General features: G+C 30.5%; 2 protein-coding genes across 2 annotated transcripts; both read left to right on the top strand.

Annotated features, from left to right (window-relative positions):
- Positions 1–660: 660 nt before the first annotated feature.
- STN7 (Serine/Threonine kinase domain protein) lies at positions 661–5,958 on the top strand. The gene is made up of 10 exons (XM_012226637.4): positions 661–1,300; positions 1,402–1,488; positions 2,075–2,197; positions 2,334–2,432; positions 2,816–2,984; positions 3,079–3,172; positions 4,113–4,206; positions 4,302–4,358; positions 5,039–5,452; positions 5,549–5,958. Exons 1-10 carry the CDS (start codon positions 881–883, stop codon positions 5,711–5,713), a joined length of 1,722 nt encoding a protein of 573 aa, XP_012082027.1. The 5' UTR covers positions 661–880; the 3' UTR covers positions 5,714–5,958.
- Positions 5,959–10,449: 4,491 nt separating this feature from the next.
- On the top strand, positions 10,450–10,930 carry RTFL17 (ROTUNDIFOLIA like 17). The gene has a single exon (XM_012226636.4). It carries the CDS (start codon positions 10,537–10,539, stop codon positions 10,672–10,674), a length of 138 nt encoding a protein of 45 aa, XP_012082026.1. The 5' UTR covers positions 10,450–10,536; the 3' UTR covers positions 10,675–10,930.
- Positions 10,931–17,790: the final 6,860 nt, after the last annotated feature.

The raw sequence follows: 17,790 nt of genomic DNA, 5'->3' as shown, positions 1-17,790 counted from the left end.
TTTTAATAATATTTTATGTATTTTCATATTTACAACAATAATTTTAAATGTTTTAGATTTTTATATGTAAAATATTGATTTGACGCATTACTGATCTAAGTTTTGGATTATATTTTCAACCATCTAATAAATATTTAACTAATTTAAATTTACAAGTTGAAGTGTTTAATAAAGTGATTTTGCAAATAAAAATTATTTAATAGATATAATTTTATAAATTAATATATTTGATTAGTAAAAGTAAAAATTGAGGGTGCGACATAATTGACTTAAGCATCGAAATAGTTGCAAGCTAATACAGCTCTAATCTGAGGTCTTTTGATCCCGACAATCAAACTCCATGAACCAAAAAAGAAACTCCTAGAATCAATTAATATTATAAATTTGCTTCAAATTTAACTTTTTATCAAATAATTCGTGAAAAAAAGGGATTTTATCAAATAATTATTCTGCAACTAAAATTACAAAAACAAACCGGGCAAAACTGGGCTCAGGGAACTCTGATAGACCCAAAAGGAAGTTGGACCTCTTTTAGAGACACTGTGATGGAATTGCTATGGCAGCTCGGTAACATCCATGAGAGAAACAAAATTTTAGCCCAATACAATTTCACAAGTATCTACGTGACATTTGTGGTGCTCAATTCTCTTCAATCCGCTAGAGCCCCTGCCCTCCACAAAAAAACATACCTGTAATAACTGTCACCATAGAACCAGCCCCCCAAAAGAAAAATCAGGGGAAAAATTAGAAGAAAATAAAAGAAAGAAAAACAAAAGACTAGCTAGTGGTCTAAATTCGAAGAAGATTCAACTGAAACTAAACTTCCAGTATCTTATACTTCTCCCCCTCAAAACTTGCAACTTATTTTTTCTGTGCTGTTATGGCCACCGTTTCATCAGGTGGAATTGGTGTAGTCCCTGTCAAACTCCATACAAACAAACCAAAACCCTTATCTCCATTTCTTGGAAAGAAACTTACCCTTAAACCCTCTTCAAGAACTATAACTGCTAACCCAAGAACAGTTTCAGTTGTTGTATCAGGAGGAGAATTGTTTGATGCTGTTAATAACTTTTTTTTGGGTGTTGGAGTTGGCCTACCATGTACAGTAATGGAGTGTGGTGATATTATATATAGAAGTACTTTGCCAAAATCTAATGGGTTAACAATTACAGCTCCTGGTGTAGCTTTGGCTCTTGGTGCTTTGTCTTACCTTTGGGCTACTCCTGGTGTGGCTCCCGGCTTTTTTGACATGTTTTTTCTAGCTTTTGTTGAGAGGTTGTTTAGACCCTCTTTCAGAAAGGTCAGAGAATTGTGAGATTTTTCTCTCTTTTTTTCCCCTTTTGTTTTTTGATTGCTGATTTTGTGTTACATGTGGTTGTTGGGTTTTGCTTGTGGTGACAGGATGACTTTGTTTTGGGGAAGAAGTTGGGTGAAGGAGCTTTTGGAGTTGTTTATAGAGTTTCATCGGCTAAGAAGCCTTCTTCTAAGGTACAAAGTGTTCGATAGAAATCCTCATTCTGAATCTAATCACTTTTGCTTTTCTTTTTTGTTTTTAGGTCTTACTTGTACTTTCCAATTTTGGTTTTTTTTCCCTTTCTTCCAATTTCCTTGTCAGCGAGGCTCTCTTAGTTGAGTTGGTCGTGTTTATGATAGTAGATTATGGAATTAATTGTGTCGATGTGCCTCATAAGGGATCTTTTGTACATTTATCATCTTGAATGAGGAAAATGCCTAAGATTGATTGCATTGGGTCCATAAATCTTATTATTGGTTCTCATCTTCAATTATCCTTAGCTTTTGACAGGAGAAATTCATACCTTCAATTACATTGTGTACAATTTCCATGAGATGAACAATCATTTCTAGTAAATAAAAACTAATGGCAACTCTATTAGTTCCGGTGCATCTAGGGATGATCATATAATAAAATACTTCTTTTTTTATTTTTCTTTTGTGGGTTTCCCATGATGTTAAATTTTACAAACAGTGGGTATGTGTCAATTTCATTGTATAATTATACATTGAGGTAGTGAATATGATGCGTCGATTGTGGGTGTGTTTGTTTATTTTGCAGAGGGAATGTGACTTGGTCTTGAAAAAGGCTACAGAATATGGGGCAGTGGAGATTTGGATGAACGAGCGTGTTCGAAGAGCTTGTGCAAGCAGCTGTGCAGATTTTATATATGGATTTCTTGAGGTGTTGATCTATATGACTAGTACTACCATATAACTTAAGGGTATCATTATCTAAAGAGAAGTTAACTATGATAGTTCATTCCATTTTAATTTTTTACGTGGCGGCTTAAATTGTTATCATATGGAACTTCTTCCAGAGTTCGTCAAAGAAAGGGGGTGAATATTGGCTCATATGGCGTTTTGAAGGAGAGGCTACACTTTCTGACTTGATGCAGAGTAAAGAGTTCCCCTATAATGTTGGTACTTTATCTAAGTTTCTTTTCCATATCGTATGTGTCATTTCTTGTTGGAAAGCTATTTTATGCATTCAAATTGTTTCTCCAAGCCAACCATTTACTATTCTATTCAAAAACTCATTAATTGCCCTTGTCAAAGCAAACATCAACCGTTTGTGACAAGTATAGCCATTTTGTTTGTTTGAAAATTTCAAGCTAATTTCAAACCCATCGCTGTCTTGATGCCATAACTGAATTGTTTGGTATCATTTAATTTTTTTCGTTTACATGATTTTTGGATTTGAAAGGTTTCTCGTTTAAGTTGATTCTACTTATGTGCTTCATCGTTTATCTGAGTTCAATTTAACTCTACAAACTTTATTGATGATTGCACAATTTGTCAGGTAGAGGCAATGATTCTTAGAGAGGTTCAGAACTTGCCTAAGGGATTGGAAAGGGAAAACAGAATCATTCAAACTATTATGAGACAGCTTTTATTTGCATTGGACGGTCTTCACTCAACAGGGATAGTGCATAGAGATATTAAGCCGCAGAATATTATTTTTTCTGAAGGTAATTACACAAAAGTACATGGTGAATACAAAAGGGTCAAACTCAAGTCAATCCCTGGTCAATTGATTTATATGTGCATGCAAAACTGGTGCAGGTTCTCGTTCATTCAAGATCATTGATCTTGGAGCTGCTGCAGATCTGCGAGTGGGAATCAACTATATTCCAAATGAGTTTCTTTTGGACCCAAGGTACTTCTGTTTTATATCATGGAGCACTAGTGACTTGTTGAAGTCTGATTGATAAACTCCTATCAGCACCACAATTTCAGTAATGTCATTTGGTTATCCTTGTTGAAGTGCTGTCTTCAAATCATGAATGATCAGTTTCCCCTTCATTTTTTATCTCTTTCTTTGAATGGGGTTTAGGGATGAGGCAGAGTTACTTAAAATGTGGTGAAAGCTATTTCATTGCGTTTGGATAGCACTTGTATGTGGAACCTTAGAACACTGGACTAAGAAATTGCAGGGATAACCGAGGAAAGGAGGATGTATTGCTGAGGTGGTAAATTTGAGAAGAATATTTATCCAATGTACATATAGAGGAAGATTTATTCAATCGTGTAGCTTTGACTGCACATGAGATATTCCAACACCCTATTTATTTCACTTCAGTAAACAGAATGCAACCTGCTGGGTTGTCTTGGGACTATGAGAACTCTTAGAGGTCTATTTATTCCAGCAAAACTATGAGAACCCTTACAGGTCTATGGATAATTAAGATTATGAAATAATGGATAAGCTTCACTTCTACTAAATTTTTAAGCATGCTGAATTCTTTGAGTGTATGAACAAATTTTTTTTCTTTTGGGTGCACTGAAGTGTTTAGAATGAATGAGGGACTTCTTGTAGAAAGTTTTCAGTTTTTATTCTGGTAGTAGTAAGACCAATTTAAAAATTGCTAATTGATTTGCCACCCTACTAATCATAACCAAGACCCTAATAGATGGACTCCTACACATTGAAAAATGGCTCTCTGATTTTACTTCATTGTTTGATATCTAAAACCAAAGGTTGATTCCAGCATCTAATTGCTCTTTTTCTTTTTCTTTACTGTTATTTTTAATAATTTTAAGTTTCTTCATCCAAAATCATATGGAATTATCAACCTTTTTGGTCTACTCCTTTTCAGGTATGCTGCACCAGAGCAATACATCATGAGCACACAGACTCCATCAGCACCATCTCCTCCAGTGGCTACTATACTTTCCCCGGTTCTATGGCAGGTCCTAGTTCTCCTAATTTGCTCATCTATAAATCTAGCATCATTTGAAGGGAATTAATTTTGGTTTTTTGTGTTTTGTGCTATTTTGTTAAACAGATGAATTTGCCCGATAGATTTGATATTTACAGTGCTGGGCTAATTTTCCTACAAATGGTAAGTAGCAGAAAATTGCCGAAGTTACTATGATGTTTAAGTTCTGAATACCTTTTGGTATGGAATATCTATGCTTGTTGACTAAATTTAGTCAATTTCCTATGAATATTTCAAGCATTTAAAATTTTGGTCACTTGAATCAGATTCTTCTATGCCATTAATGGGGGATTATGAGCTTTGAGGGCTATCATGGTACCACCTGATCCAAGCAATTAGCATGCTAGTGCATATGATCTCTGGTGCAAATAATGGTATCAGAACTATCATAAGCAATGATATACTACAAGAAAATCAATTTGTATGTCACAAAAAACAGTTCAGTCTTTGTATTTAGGTTAATTGTTGGCTTTTTCTCAATTATAAACTGATATTGACATTTTTAAAACAGAGCTGGTATCAAGAAATGTTGCAATTTTCTGAAGTAGTAAAATCAAAGTAAGAATTCAGTAACCAAAAAAAAAATTCAAATTCTCTGCTGGTGTGATAAATTTGTGGATTATTTAAATGCCCAGCTAATTTGTTATGAAGCCAAGAGTAGGTTCTTTAAACATTAGCTCTTGAAACAACACAATACTTGTGGCTTGGATGTGTCTTAATTCCTATAATGCAGCAATATTTATCACCGATGACAATTTGTTGTGTTAGCCCTATTCAAAATTGTAACACTTTTCTTTGAACAGGCATTTCCAGGATTGCGTACAGACAGTAACCTCATACAGTTCAACCGTCAGTTAAAAAGGTGTGATTATGACTTGGTAGCCTGGAGGAAAAGTGTAGAGCCGCGGGCAGGCCCTGACCTCCGAAGGGGCTTTGAGTTATTGGATTTAGATGGAGGAAGAGGATGGGAGCTTCTAACATCAATGGTTCGATACAAAGCACGACAAAGAATTAGCGCAAAAGCAGCCCTAGCTCATCCCTACTTTGATAGAGAAGGACTATTAGCTTTGTCTTTCATGCAGAACCTGAGGCTGCAACTCTTTCGAGCAACACAACAAGACTATGGAGAAGCAGCAAACTGGGTTATCCAGTTAATGGCAAAATCTGGAACAGAAAAGGAGGGTGGCTTCACTGAAGCTCAACTTCAAGAACTTCGAGTCTGTACCTACCATACTAAATTTTTTGTTTCTGTGCACAGAATGTTGGCTGTTGACTTCATAATCTTTGACCATTTATCTATTCTTATTGATCAGGAAATGGAGGAGCCTAAAAAGAAGGCGAATGCTCAAAGGAATGCACTTGCATCAGCACTTCGTCTTCAAAGAAAGATAGTAAGAACATTAAATGAGAGCATGGACGAGCTTAGCAGACGCAGTAAGAGCCTATGGTGGAGCAGGTGGATCCCAAGAGAGGAATGAGTATTGTACATACATAACAAATACTATCTTTTTACTCTTTCATGTAAATTTTGTGCCTCCATTATTATAATTGACTGTCTTGGTTGTATAGAAATGATGTTTTTAGATGGGAGAGAGTAGCTGGAACCTCCTGCAGAAACATACATACCTGGAATCTTTTGACCGCACGTGTAATCTCCTCCATTACTGGTATAATTTTATTGAAAGGAATTTGAATGAAGTGAAAATGGTGTGATTATGAAGCATTCTAATTGACTAATTAATTAAGTTCTTGGCTTTCTCAATAATGTACTTTACATTAGATCTATCATCTATGTATGCAACTTTCCAGGATGGTCCTGAATCCAGCAGCAGCCAACCAAGGGGTAGAATTATGCTGTTTCTGAAAGGTTGTTTCAAACTAGTTCTTGAAAAAAATTAATTAAACCATAGTTTAGAAATAAAAAAATTGTGGGAATCTAAGAATTCCTATATTTTTCTTCCATACTAATAATTTTGAAGAAACAAATTGTTTGTTTAAAATTTAAAGACAGACTCATGGCTCCTTTCATAATTAGGTTGGGGAGAAATTTTATTTATTTAAGGCTTGCATTTAGTAGCACTTCATCCTACTAACTAAATTCCTTCATTCCCCTAGGAAAAGCCCGTCTAGAAATCTTTAAGATTTAATAATAATAAGACTGATCCACATTCCATTGGCAGGCAGGCATATTACCTATGCATGTCTCCTATAACCTAAAGATGCATAAACAGTATAATTTGCATCCATATATATATATATATATATATATATATATATATATATATATATATATTGCCTGCCAACCCCAAAAAATATTTCTCATGTGCTAGAAAACATTTTGCATGCATGTGATAAATATATATGTTTTTCATCTTATAAGAATAAATAAAATAAAAATGTAAATATTAATAAAACTATATTTTCAAACTTACTTTTATATGCAATATTTTTCTTTTTTTCGATTTATATATCCTAATTTTACAGGTAAAGTTTGACTAAAGATATAATCTTTTTTTGATTGATTCAACTGCCAGAAGGTTGTTATGCAATGTTTGATTTAACATATATCTTTCATTTTTTTTTTCTTCTACATGTATTATTTATTTTGTTGTAAGAAGTAAAAGACAGGTAATTTCAATTGGGTCATCTTATATAATTTGTAACATGCATAATATCTACTATTCTATATAGACAGCAAAAACTATGCTGGCTAGTTAGTCAACTAAGCAATGTCATTATCACATGTTAATATAAGTCCGTACAGAATTAATGCAGTAATTAGCTTATAATTAATAATCATATATAAGGTTCTTCTATGCTTCCTGTTAACCAAAATTAATCCCATAACTAATCATGTAAAATTACAACTGTATTACTAATTGATCAAGTTGTACAAATCACCCCAATAATTTCGAATCGAAATTTTGTGTTTAAATTGAATTAATTAATTTAAATTGATTTGAATGATTGGAGAACATATATATATATACACACACATAGGGCGATGGGTTAATTAATAAAATATTATATGTTTTGAAAGCTTATTCTATATATATATATATATATATATATATATATAAAGATGATAGAAGTATGTCGCAACTCACAAGCAAAGCAGTTGTAAATCACGAGAAGTTCACGTGCAAATCTGACCTTAATGTTGAGCACAACAATGGCTACTTGGTTATTTTTTTATTATTTTTATTCTCTGTGTACAGAGTACAGCAGACCCAGGAAGCATGAGACTTGGAACAAGATCTCTAACACTTTGATTAAAGAGCTTTTAATATAATCATTAATTAGTGACTAATGTAATTGTTATTGTTTCTCTTTTTGGTTAAACTCCCAAAGCTTTGGGTGTCCAACACTCCATCGTATATTCATATATTTGTTTGCCACTTTGTATAATGAGAAATGTTTTATGGTTTGAACATATAGATTTCTTATGTTTGTATACATAATTTAAAAAAAATTTAATGAAATTAAAAGTGTTAAATCGATGTATTTATTTTAGATTTTATAAATTAATTAAAGGTGTATCTTGAATACTATGATCACTCCATTCGATTTTATAAATTAATTGGTCCGACTAATTCGAATTTGTGCTAAGCAGGTCTATGAAAAGAGCAAAGCACTCCATCCGATTGTTTAAAGAGACGAATGACCTTTACGAGATCTTAAAGATCAAAGTCATATGGGAATACTATGATCCGTATCATAGAAAGAAAACAAACTATATATGTATATATGTAAGAAGGTCATGTGTTATGCTTATGCACTACATATGGCATCTTAAAATCTTGTCTAGGCTTTTAAAAAAAGAAGTTTTACTGATATGAGCTCCTAAACCGATATTGACAGCTTAAAATTGTTCAAAGAGAGATTAGAATATTAATTAATTATTAAGTGGAATAAGGGTTAATTAATGGAAGTTGGTGTCCTTAGTGAAATGGGAGGAACACGAGACCAAGCAAGCAGTGCATTGCTTTTTGGTTAAGTTTAAATTAAATTATTAATTAATCTATCACTAAGTTGGGTTTTGAGCTCTTACATTAAAATTATCAAGCTTGATAATGTAAAAATATAATAGGAATCTTTATTACCTTTTTCTTTTATTTTTTTTTTTTCTTGTCTAGGTTGAAATTTAGCATGGAAATTGGAGATTCCTTTGGAGATTTTGCATGTCTTTTTTTGATTTATTTGTATTGCAAAATGGAATATATATCTTGATGATGTTCATGCAAATATTCATTATCTATATTTAGAATTTAGAAATCAATATTTAAGCAAAAAAATTAATAATTAAGCAAAATTAAAATGGGTTTAATGACAGTTGAGAATTGGATTCAAATACCTAGCAAATCTCAAGAATTACACTGTCGGTGGGATCTTATTCTCTTATATGGTCTGCTGCCAACTTTACACTGTAACATGATTTTAATTAATTCTTCCTTTTTTTTTAAAAAAAAAAGATTTAATTAATTCTATCTTATATCTCTTCTTATGTTAAATACTTTGAAGCTTTATTTTTTTGATAAAATAATTATATAATTAAAGATTGAACACACGTTGATAACTTCAGAAAAAAAATTATTTATTTTCTATCAATAAACGATGAAGTTTTTTTTTATTTCATATTTAATTTTAAGTAAAAAGGATAATTTTATTTATTTATTTTTGCTATTAGACATGTAATCTAATGGTTAAGTAAGTAGTTATAGTCAAGACCGAGAAGCCACTATTTTTTTTTTTTTTTTTTTTACAAAAAAAATCATAAAATAAAACATTATAACTGATAGGTCTTCCATGACAAAACTGAGTCATCTAAAACTCAACAACAAATATCTAGATTAATGCTTGGATAATATATAGAACCCAACAGAAAGAAAATGTATATATAATAATAATAATTAAATAAAAAATGTGACAGCGACACCACCATTCCTAATCTTAATTGTAGCTTTGGTGGCCACGTCTCAACATATGGTTAATTATGGTATTACCAATTAAATAAATAGAAGGAAGTCAAAATTATGAGTAAATAATTAAGCTGATGAACTCATAATAATAATAATAATAACAAAAAATGATTAGTAATTAATTAAAGTTAGTTAATATGCATTGTTACGTAGGATTCAACCGACCTCTTCTCTCTCCTATTGCATGTTTAGGTGGATTCAACAATTAAAAAAAAAAAAAAAAAAAAAGATCAAACAAATTAAAGCAATTTAAAAGAAAAAAAGGAAATGGAAGATTCATCATCAACCATATTATCTAATCACAATTCACATCATCTTCTTCAAATTGAAATAATTAATAAAGAAAAAGTTATTTGCCTCTTACATATATATATCTATTTACAGAAATTTGTCAGCTTATTGAAGTAATGGCCGACCCATTGTTTTTGCTGGTGGGTGACGCCTTCTTGAGTTCAGATATTGAATATGACAAATGCAAGTAAGCAAGAACGGTTAGCTACTTTTGCTTCTTTGTATTTCTCTTTAATTATATGATAATATTAAAAATAATTTCTGCTTTCTTTTTCTTTTATTATTATTATGTTAAAAGAAATTGAATAAATTATAAATCATAAATTATAATTTAAACCGTTGACATGAGATAATTACTGTCACAATCTTAACTTAACCAACAAACACAAAGTTTTTATTTTTCTTATTACCTTCGTTATTTAATTATTAAAATATATGTCATCTATTTAATCTAGTTAAAAATAAGTTAACAATATCATAATTAGAAATTAATAAAAAATATTACCCTTGTGATTTTTTAAAATTACTCCTATCAGATGTCATTACTAAGAAAATAAAATATAAATTTATTTGATCAATTTACGTAAACAGAAAAATATATATGATAAAAACTTATTCAACATTAAAGTAAAAATCATTTCTAATAAACATTTTCCTATATAATTGCAAAAAAACAAAAAATTAAGGCATGCATGTACACATAACATAAACATATAGTAGTAGTAGCAGCAGCAGTAAGAATGAATAAATAATAATATATTGGTTAATTAAGCGAAGGGTATGGTACCCAAGTGGGGAAGTGGGGCCCAGTTTTGGGGTACCCCAGTCTGGTGGGTAAAGGGACACTGCACGGCCTTTCATGCCCCATCGTTGGCTCTTTACTAGACCAACGTGAGGTTGGACCACACTCCTCCTCCTATATATAATACCCTTCTCTTCTTCTCTTCCATTTTCATTTCTCATTAAAACCTAAATCACTTCATTACTACTAAAACCTCCCTCCCTCTCTCTCTCAGAGCAAGATAAACAAGATGAAGTTCAACAGTAATGGAAGCTCAAAGAGAAGGCTTTCTTCTACCAAAGGAGTTGGAGCTGTGCTCAGAGAGCAAAGGGCAAGGCTTTATATCATCAGGAGATGTGTAGTTATGCTTCTCTGTTGGCATGACTAGCTAATTAAGCTCTAACCCTCTCTCTAATATATATTTGTTTATTTAATTTCTACTACAAACATCCTCTTTACGAGCTCTATCTATATATAGGCATGGAAGTGAGATTTTAGAGGATTTTTCTTTCCTTATTTCTAATTTTCTTGGTGGAGTGTAAATAGCTTTTGCGGGATTAAGCAAATTTTGTTGTGGAATTATATATTTGTATACACATATCGGATAGTATTAATTAATACGAAAACAACGTTAATTTCAATTATATGTTCTCTCATTTCATTTTTTGTTTCTTGGTTTCTAATTCTATACTCTGTTGTTGTTCTTGAGAAATGCACATTCAATGGGTTTTATACTCTATACTGGGATTATACATTTTTGTTCTATTTTCCTCTAATTAATATTGACATATATATGTGAAAGAAGTTCAGATGTAAGCTGATAGTAAAGTTTTCACTTTCTTTCTTTATCTCTGTAATTTTCTACATATCCACACTTTTCAGAAAGTACAAACTAATGAGACTTTTTCTCCCTTGTATTTTGAATTTTTTTTTTTTTTAGGTGATTTCTAAAAGTGCCTATATTTCTTTATAATACAATTAACACCAATACAATTGGATGAACAATAATATTAATTTCTTTATTAATTAACTGTGTGCAGAAAAAACTTAATATATCTAAAATTTAGACCCAAGTCGAATAGCATTAAATATTTTAAAATTGTTCAAGTTATGAAGTTAAGGTTTGGTATAAAAAGACAAAACTAATTAAAGAGCAGTGAGAATGTCAAAAAAAAAAAAAAAAAGCAGTGAGATATATAGAGCAGAATTATGGAGAGTCATGTTGGTCCATTAATTAATCATTTGAAATGCATTTTATTAGCTATATATCATTATTTATAGTATAATTTATACTGTTTAATGATGAAATTATTTGCACAATAAGATATAATATAGTCTAGTGATAAGTATGTGTATAACCGATGATAGATCCGAATTCGAATCTAGTTTCTTCGATACTAAAAAAAAAAAATCAACTTATTTGATAGTACTATGCAACTATAATTTTTGGCTGTGATACATCTTTAAATGAGAGTCCAAAAAGTCTTTAGGCTAATGAGACATGATTAATTTAAATTGTCTTAATCTTGCAACTCAATCAAAAAAATTTCTACCTTGAAATATGTGAGTAGCTTATTTTAATTTCTTTGGCTTTTATTAAACGATTTCAATAAACAAGTTCGGGTTTGACTTGTTAAATTTAACAGATAAATTTTTTTTTCAAATCGAGCCCGTAATTTAATTCATTTGTGGCTTTAAATTCAGAATTATATTTGCTTGAACCAAGTTTACGGTTTCACTTATGAATTAAATCAACGAAAATATAAAATATAAAATTTTTTGCTACTTTATCTTTTTATTTTCAGTGTATAGTTAGAAATATATTCATTTTAATAAAATTTATATTTTTATTAGTTTAGTTTATAGATAAAGTTATAGAGTCACTTTAGACAATTCAATTAAATTCACATAAGGAGTTATTATCTTATAATAACACGTAGGTTACATATTAAAAAAAAACGAGAGTTTGTTCACTTGTCCACATCTTAATCTTGCTCTGATTTGATTGTCTACAACCAAACATACAATTAGCGATTGATTAAATGAATTATTTAGGTTTAAACACAATTGATAAAATGAGCATCCAAACAAGGACTCTGCTTTCCCTTTTTGGATTATCTTTTAGCCGTTTCTTTCTTTTCTTGTATGGAAAATGTGGTCAAACTCAGTTCTGTGGGACTACTAGGAATTATTGGGTTACAACCCATATTCACGTGTGCGCCACGTGTACGGTTAAAGATGAACACTCATCCAAATCCTCTTTGTTCTTTGCAGCCAGCCATATATGGATTTTATGCTAAATATTCTTTGGTGTACACAAACTGTAACCTTCCGCACATATTTGTCAGACATGTGTCAGTAAATACACATAAAACAAAAATGGTTGCTTTTGCTAATTTTCTTTTGCCTTCATTATTTGAACAAGATTATCGCAAATAAGAAGGTTTTAATTCTATTTAGGTGCTATTTGCTTGTGATCAATAGTTATAACAAATTGGATAAGAGATATTTTGCATATTTCCAAAATTAGATTTTTTTTTTTCTTTTATGAATCTAAAAATACACTATTCAAATATTCATTCCATGTAAAAAAAAATAATAATAAAATAGTATTAATTTAGGTGAGTAATTTTGATGTGGTGGGGGAGATGATTTTTGCAATTGAAGCCACATTGATATAGTGTTGTCGGCCACATAAGAAGTTGCCACCTTTCACTCTGTCTAGTCCCAAACAAAGCAATGCGTAGATAGAAAAAAGAGAGAGCTGGTCAAAATAGCAGCTTTATGAAGCCCACGTGCGCCTCCTAATCCTAAACCCCACCACCACCACCACCACCATTACCATACATGTCTTTTTCCTTTTCAATCAAACTAATTTTAATATTTTTCAATTGCGAGGGGACCCCAATTTTCTTATTTTTCTTCTTCTTTTTCTCAATTATTGCACACATGAATTTTTTCATTACTATTCCACCCTCCAATCCAATTCCTTCCTCTCTCATTTGGGTTACTTTAGTTATTATGCCTCTTGTGATAAGATTCTAATTAGGTCACTTTCATGTCTAACTAATCAGCATTTTTTTCAATCAACTAACCAAAGATTGTTGCTATTTATTAGATGATTTTTCTTCTCCTTCTTGTTTAATTCCTATATTATCGTATGATATCATTTTTGATCTATAGGCAAAATTAATTATTTATGTAATTGTTAGCTGTTTGAATAGTTTTTCATAAAACGATAAAAGTTAAATGTTATTTAAAATAACTTTTTATAAAATGCTATTTTAATCTTTAAAAATTAGTCTAAATGCTATGTTATCGAACGCTCTATTCGACAAGGGCATTGAAGTGTTTAGAGTTTTCACTACACTGTTTAGATGTATTACATCGTTTCAGTGAGATAATTTATAAAACAGCTTTCAGTAGATAATATAGTGTTTAGTGAAACGTTTTTTCGCCTAATGTTTCATTTTTTTATTAAAAATTTATTGACCGTCTTATCCTTAATTTAAATCAATTTTTATTATTTCAATTGCCGCGTGAATCTCTTCCTCAATTAGCTAGATATCAAGAAGTAATTAAACTGTTCAAACCTAATTGCTGTGATACTGCAACGATACCTCCTTTTATATAGTTGGACTATACACTATAGATTGACATTCTTTTGATAAAAATTAGTAACACATCACATAATTATCTCTTTTTTTTATTATATTGAGTTTACTTTATAGTCATAACTTAAAATTCTAACTCAATATTTAAATGTTTTTTTGTCATTTTAAATGTCTTTTTTGTCATTTTAAATTTAACAGTTATTCAAACAACTATTTTCACCAAACACTTTTGCTCTAAATAACTAAATAAATAACTAACAACTAACAGCTAATATCTAACAGCAAACAGCTACTCAAACAACTAATTTGCCGAATATGTCTGAACACTATAAAAGATATGATTAAGCGTTTTGACCAGTTAAAAAGCCACTCAAAAGTAGTTGCCAAACACAGTTTTGATAGTTAATCAAGACTGCTTTAGTCATTGTTATAAGATTTTTATAATTTATCTTTTATTTATCTGATATTAGAAAAATCAAGTATAATTTCATTAATTCATTTCTGTAAAATGTAATTTATTAAAAAAAGATGATTCGTAATTAAGTTTTCTTTTATAATAGATATAAGTTTACCGTTAGACAAATTTTACGAGTATAGTCTAATTTTATCATGCTAATTCCCGACAAATGCAAAAAGAAAAAAGAAAAAAAGAAAAGGATAGTCATGCAAGTGATGCTAAAGAAGAAAGATTATAATTCAAAATGAGTTACTACTTTCATTTTCATTAGGCAATTTTTCTAGCAACTAGAAATGATTTTTTTTTATTTTTTTATTTTTTTATTTTTTTTATTCAAAAAAAAAGAAATGATTTTTTTTTCTTCTTATAATTAAGATAATTTTCCTTTTATTTTTACTCTTTAATTCATGTTAATCATGAGTTCTAGACTTTGGAGGGAGCAAGGATATTAAGTTCCATAAATCAAATTATTAAGCGGATGGGAATTCCATCATGGAATAGGAAAAAGATGCATGACTAGATATTAAAAAATAATAATTTTTTTTTAGAAAAAATAATAACTTGACATTTGTGATGTTAAGAGAAAAAGACAATTAAGAATTCAAGGATGATTATGATTTGACATGTATTTAAAGACTAAAAAAAAAAAAGGAAGAATCCTAGTAAAATGGGTAAAGAATTCAATTGTGCAAGCTAAAACATTAATTGACTTTACAATTTATCAAATTAAGAGGAAAAGCACAACTAAATGGATTGAAACTTAGAATTTGAGCTTAAACTTATTACCAAGTTAATGTACTATCGACAGGATTAGAATTAATTGTGAGAAGAGCTCTCGAGTTTGATCTGTACTAAACACACCTGCAGAAGAAAAAAAAAAGTATTAATTGTGATTAAACCCCGAGTCAGATTAGGCTATCTGATAATAGGGTCCGAATACCGATGATTTACACAAAAAGGAGGTTAAAATTAACCATTTAATTAATTGTCCTTTTAACATTTATATATTCTTTACATTTTTAATTTTCAATCCGCATTAAATTTTAATGCTCTTTTCAAATAAGACTGAATATCCATTTTGTACTTGAAATAAAATGTAACATTCTCTGGATTACTATTAATTGATGGTTTGCTAAAAATAAATGTTTATATATATATATATTAAAATATAATTCTCCTCGAACCGTAAAGCGTGAAAATTTTAGACCTCGATAAAGTGTAATTTCTAAAGGATCGAACTTGTATTCTTGTATTTATGAAATGGAAGGTGTTAAGTTTATAATTAATTAGAAAAAAAGTTGTATTAAAAAATAAATAAAAAGAAAGAGAAGTTGTATGCAAGCAATAAAATAAAAGTTAGTGTATGATGTCATCTAACCACAAAATACCAAAATAAACGAGTTTATAATTTTTAGACAAAAGCAAAACCCAATAGATAAAAGGCAAGTCAATGTTTTTTCGGTGACCTAATAGAATGCTTTAACAAACCACTTCATCGTTGCAGATAAGCTTGAATTGAAAATAAAAACTTAAAAAAAAAAAAAAGTTGGAAAAAAGACAACATACATTCACATTTCAATTTCACATGCAGACAAGAAGCATTTACTTTGAATACGACAAGTCGTACATTATTGTCGGTCCTTATGACACTGGCTACACATGTTTGATTGAGGGAAAGTTGGTTTGTTTGCATACCAATACTGCAAGTACCTAACAACACAACATATGAACATGCATTTCCTCAATTAATATAACAAATATCTAAACAGTTTCTGTTGGGTGGTTATGTCAGATAATTAGAAAGATTATGAATGTTTTATGCCAATTAATCATTAGGAATAATATCAATTAGAAAGATTTTTCAGAGTCAGCTTATGATTAGCATACCAACCATCAGTTAGCTAGTAATTGATTACTTTGAACCAATTCCAATTAATTATTATATCATATTTCTGTTATATGCAACATATGATTATTGTGTTATAATTTAGCTATTAAATTAATAGTAGAATACTCATATCTTGTTAATTTTGGACTTAATTTAATTACAATATCAAAACTATATTTCGAATATAATCGACAGACAAACTTTATCTGCAAAGTCAGGAGGATTTGAAATTTAAAGTCGTTATTATTGAAAGAGTTTTATATGAATATTACTTTTGGTTTGAGCTTGAAATAAGTATGCAAACCGAAAAATATTATGTTTTGAACATAAAAACAATACTTTTATTTTAATTTAATTAATTTCCTGAAAGCGACTATATTAACATGGTCTCCTATTTCGCTGAATTTGAATTTATTTTTTTCAGGGACCAAACTGTACAATCCAGGGTGTTGAGGCCCTATATGTTTGTTCTTTAATTGCATAATAGCTCACATAAGATGAAGAAAAAAAAAGAAAAAATAAAAATAAAAAGCAGATAAATTGCTAGAAGTAGAATGTAAAGCAATAAGAACATTTTGAGAGTCAATAAAATGCATTCCGGTGATAGATACTTGTCCTGAATCCAAGATAGGCAATACTTTAAGGCCAAAGCTTCCGTTGCGCTGGTTTCTTAGAGTGGAGTATCATTCCACAAGAACTAGCTTCTTTTTATTCAGATTAATGAATTAGTTCCGTTTTAGTTTAAAAAAAAAAAAAATCAAATCTAGTCATAAAATAAAGTCTCGATCCGACCTTAATCCAGTCATAGCGCTGGTTCAGTTGTCGGTTCGGTTCGATTCGATTCTGACAACATTGTCCAAAGATAATTTCCCCACAGGATTGAGGAAAGTGCCAAGGCGCCAGCCAGACCCAAATGAGTTTAGGTCCTATTCCAGCTAACCCCCACAGCCAATCATGTTGGAGCCAAAGCCAGCCATTGTTAGTGCTGCACAAAAGTAATAGGGCTTGGCCCAGTGGTCTGACCTTGTCTAGCCATTTTCGAACCCACATCTTATTATGCATGGAATGCACTCTAAGTTCATGAATGTTGCTTTCCGTTCGCCAATCCTTTCTGTCCTCTTCCATTACCTCATATAATCTTTTGACCTTTTCTGTATTATACTTGGTATTGACATTCCATGACTTCTTCTCATAATTTTTATGGTCCACACGGTATTCTAATTTGCTTCTTCCTTGAATCTAATTGTGTTACACAAATATCAGAATATAAGATTTTGCAAGATTAGCTAGCTAGCTTGCACCAAAACTGCCAGATCAGATTCTCTAATATCGACCCCAGATATTTTTTCTTATTGGTTTGAATAGTTTCTGAATTGTTCGAATCCTTCGGGCAACTTTCAGTTGATTTATTAACCAACTAGCTATGATCTAATGATAATACAACTCGTTTTAAGTCTGAGAAATTGTTAATTCGAAAACAAATCATTTGAGAGAATTTGGATTTGATTGATTATCAAATAAGTTACTATTACTCAGTGGCATTAT

Source organism: Jatropha curcas, chromosome 10 (assembly GCF_041381405.1).
Source record: "Jatropha curcas cultivar XTBG-Jc1 chromosome 10, XTBG_Jcur_1.0, whole genome shotgun sequence".
NCBI classification, from domain to species: Eukaryota; Viridiplantae; Streptophyta; class Magnoliopsida; order Malpighiales; family Euphorbiaceae; genus Jatropha; species Jatropha curcas.
The sequence above is the reverse complement of the archived record's forward strand: the minus strand, read 5'-3'. Positions and strand labels throughout refer to the sequence as shown.